General features: G+C 34.5%; 1 protein-coding gene across 1 annotated transcript; it reads left to right on the forward strand.

Moving 5' to 3' along the window:
* Positions 1 to 340: 340 nt before the first annotated feature.
* LOC120151418 (zinc finger protein 3-like) lies at positions 341 to 1,295 on the forward strand. Its single transcript, XM_039163884.1, has one exon. The coding sequence runs from the start codon at positions 395 to 397 to the stop codon at positions 1,151 to 1,153; it is 759 nt and encodes a 252-aa protein (XP_039019815.1). The 5' UTR covers positions 341 to 394; the 3' UTR covers positions 1,154 to 1,295.
* The last annotated feature ends 869 nt before the right edge of the window (positions 1,296 to 2,164 follow it).

Below are 2,164 nucleotides of genomic sequence, written 5' to 3' on the forward strand. Positions count from 1 at the left end.
TTCATTAACTCTCTTAGGCCCTAACTCAAGCCCAATAACAACAACTTGGCCCAACTAATATAATATAGGTCCAATAGCACAACTTTGGGCTTCGGGTTGACCCGAACTACTAACCCGGGATTCGGGGCGTTACAAAGTTTGAAGTATATCTACTACAAAAATGACAACTTTATTTTATTTTATTATTTAACCAATAGGAAAAGTTTTCAATATTATTGAATTAGACAGCTGACTTTTCTTTTATTTTGATTTATTTTCATATTGACGCATGTTCATGATTATTATAAAACTATTCATTGAATTCCTGGAAACCTTAGAGATGGGAGTATTACTATATAAAGGTGCACAAACCAAAACAATTCATAGTCATAGGCTCTTTTGATACACAAGAGAGATGGAGAATTATTCATGTGATGCCGAAAATGGTGAGAAAAAGCTTAGGTTATTCGGGTTCGAGTTTGATCCGAGTGCTAACAGCTGTTTCACCGTGAAAGTTTCCGAAGGCGACGAGAGTGTGAATTCGTCGACCACAACAGCCAAGGAGAAAAGCTCGACGACAGCGGAGGCCGACGATAGGAAATTCGAGTGCTTGTATTGTTTCAAGGAATTTGCAAACTCGCAGGCACTTGGGGGTCATCAGAATGCGCACAAAAAAGAGAGGATGAAGAAGAAAAGGTTGCAGCTTCAAGCCAAGAGAGCCAGCCTCAACTGTTATCTTCAACCTTTTCAAAACAGTCTCGGTTTCGGCTCTCCGCCGTGGCACTACAGTACCGCTGCCGAAGAATCGCAGATAAGTTTCGGACAATTGGAGTATGATGTGTATGTTAATGGCTCGAATCCATCGAAATGGCACGCTCAAATGATCCCTTTCCAACAAGATTCATCCATGTTCACGTTAATACAAGCTGATCATCACAGATCGAGGGAAAACAGGCCTGTTTTCAAGCCTTCGTCCAAGCAAAACTGTAAATCATTGGATCTTCAATTAGGCCTCAGCTTGCAGTCTACGATACAGAGTTCCTCTGGAAGTGGTATATTGAACCATACACATAGGGCACGGAGAACGTACATACACAACGGAGTGCGAGGCGTCGCGCCCTTATCAAATACGTATCCGACACAAGCAAGATGTGTATCCGGTAGTGCTGGATAAGACATCAAGAAAGGAACATATACGGTAAACTGGTAAACATACGTTTGGAGACAAATGAAACATGTCTCAGAGGACTGAATATAGAATCAATGTCGCTTCTTTTCTGTATTTTTTTTCCTCCTATCTGATATCAACAATCCAAATCTTGGGAAATATGAATACTTTCGTTTGATTGAATTTTGAAAAAACAATAGATTTTAAGAAGAAATTAATTATATTGAATAAAAAGTATTTATATAATTATATTTACGTTTTTATGAAATATATATTATAAAAATATAAGCTCATGCCTTGCATGGATTGTATTTTTTTTATAAAATATCGTATCGACATTTTCCTAATAAAAAATATATTATTGGTACATAAGTTTGAGGCGGAACCCTAATACTTCAAATTTTATTCTCCTATAAGCAAAGTAGCTAGGGTTATTTTTTTTTAATTTTATTTATTTACTTTATGAATATCACCTAATAAAAAATTAGCTTTCTATTTTTTAATTACTATATTATTTATTACTTTGAGTACTAATTGTCAATATCAACAACTAGCACATTTGTTTAGAAAGAAGAAATTGGATAATAGTAAAATTTTCCAGAGAATTATTAGACTGTTAATTAATATTCTTTGGGGGTCTGGCGTAGTTAATTTCCAATAACTGGTACCAGTTGTCGATAGATTCAACAACAGATTGTCTTCAATTATATGCTGGTCTTTGTTAATTAGGAATGACTGAGCCTTCAGCTGATCAAGCAAGTTTATATTTAGAGTTTATCCAGTTAATTGATGCAAAATTCAAATTTATCGTTAACTAGATGACAACTTATCCATTACGTGTAGAATTTGTTCTATCATGAAGTGACTTGTCTCCTATTTCTTAGGATAACAAGTTAGATTTATACTCATTTTCTTTTAATACAGTTTCGTTTTTATCCGTTAATTTTTAGGGTTAACTACAATATTGATTATTTGTATGTGTTTTGTCCACTTTTCTTTATTAATTTTAAAAAATAT

The sequence above is a fragment of the Hibiscus syriacus genome, unplaced genomic scaffold (genome assembly GCF_006381635.1).
Source record: "Hibiscus syriacus cultivar Baekdansim isolate YM2019G1 unplaced genomic scaffold, ASM638163v2 tig00111057_pilon, whole genome shotgun sequence".
NCBI classification, from domain to species: domain Eukaryota; kingdom Viridiplantae; phylum Streptophyta; class Magnoliopsida; order Malvales; family Malvaceae; genus Hibiscus; species Hibiscus syriacus.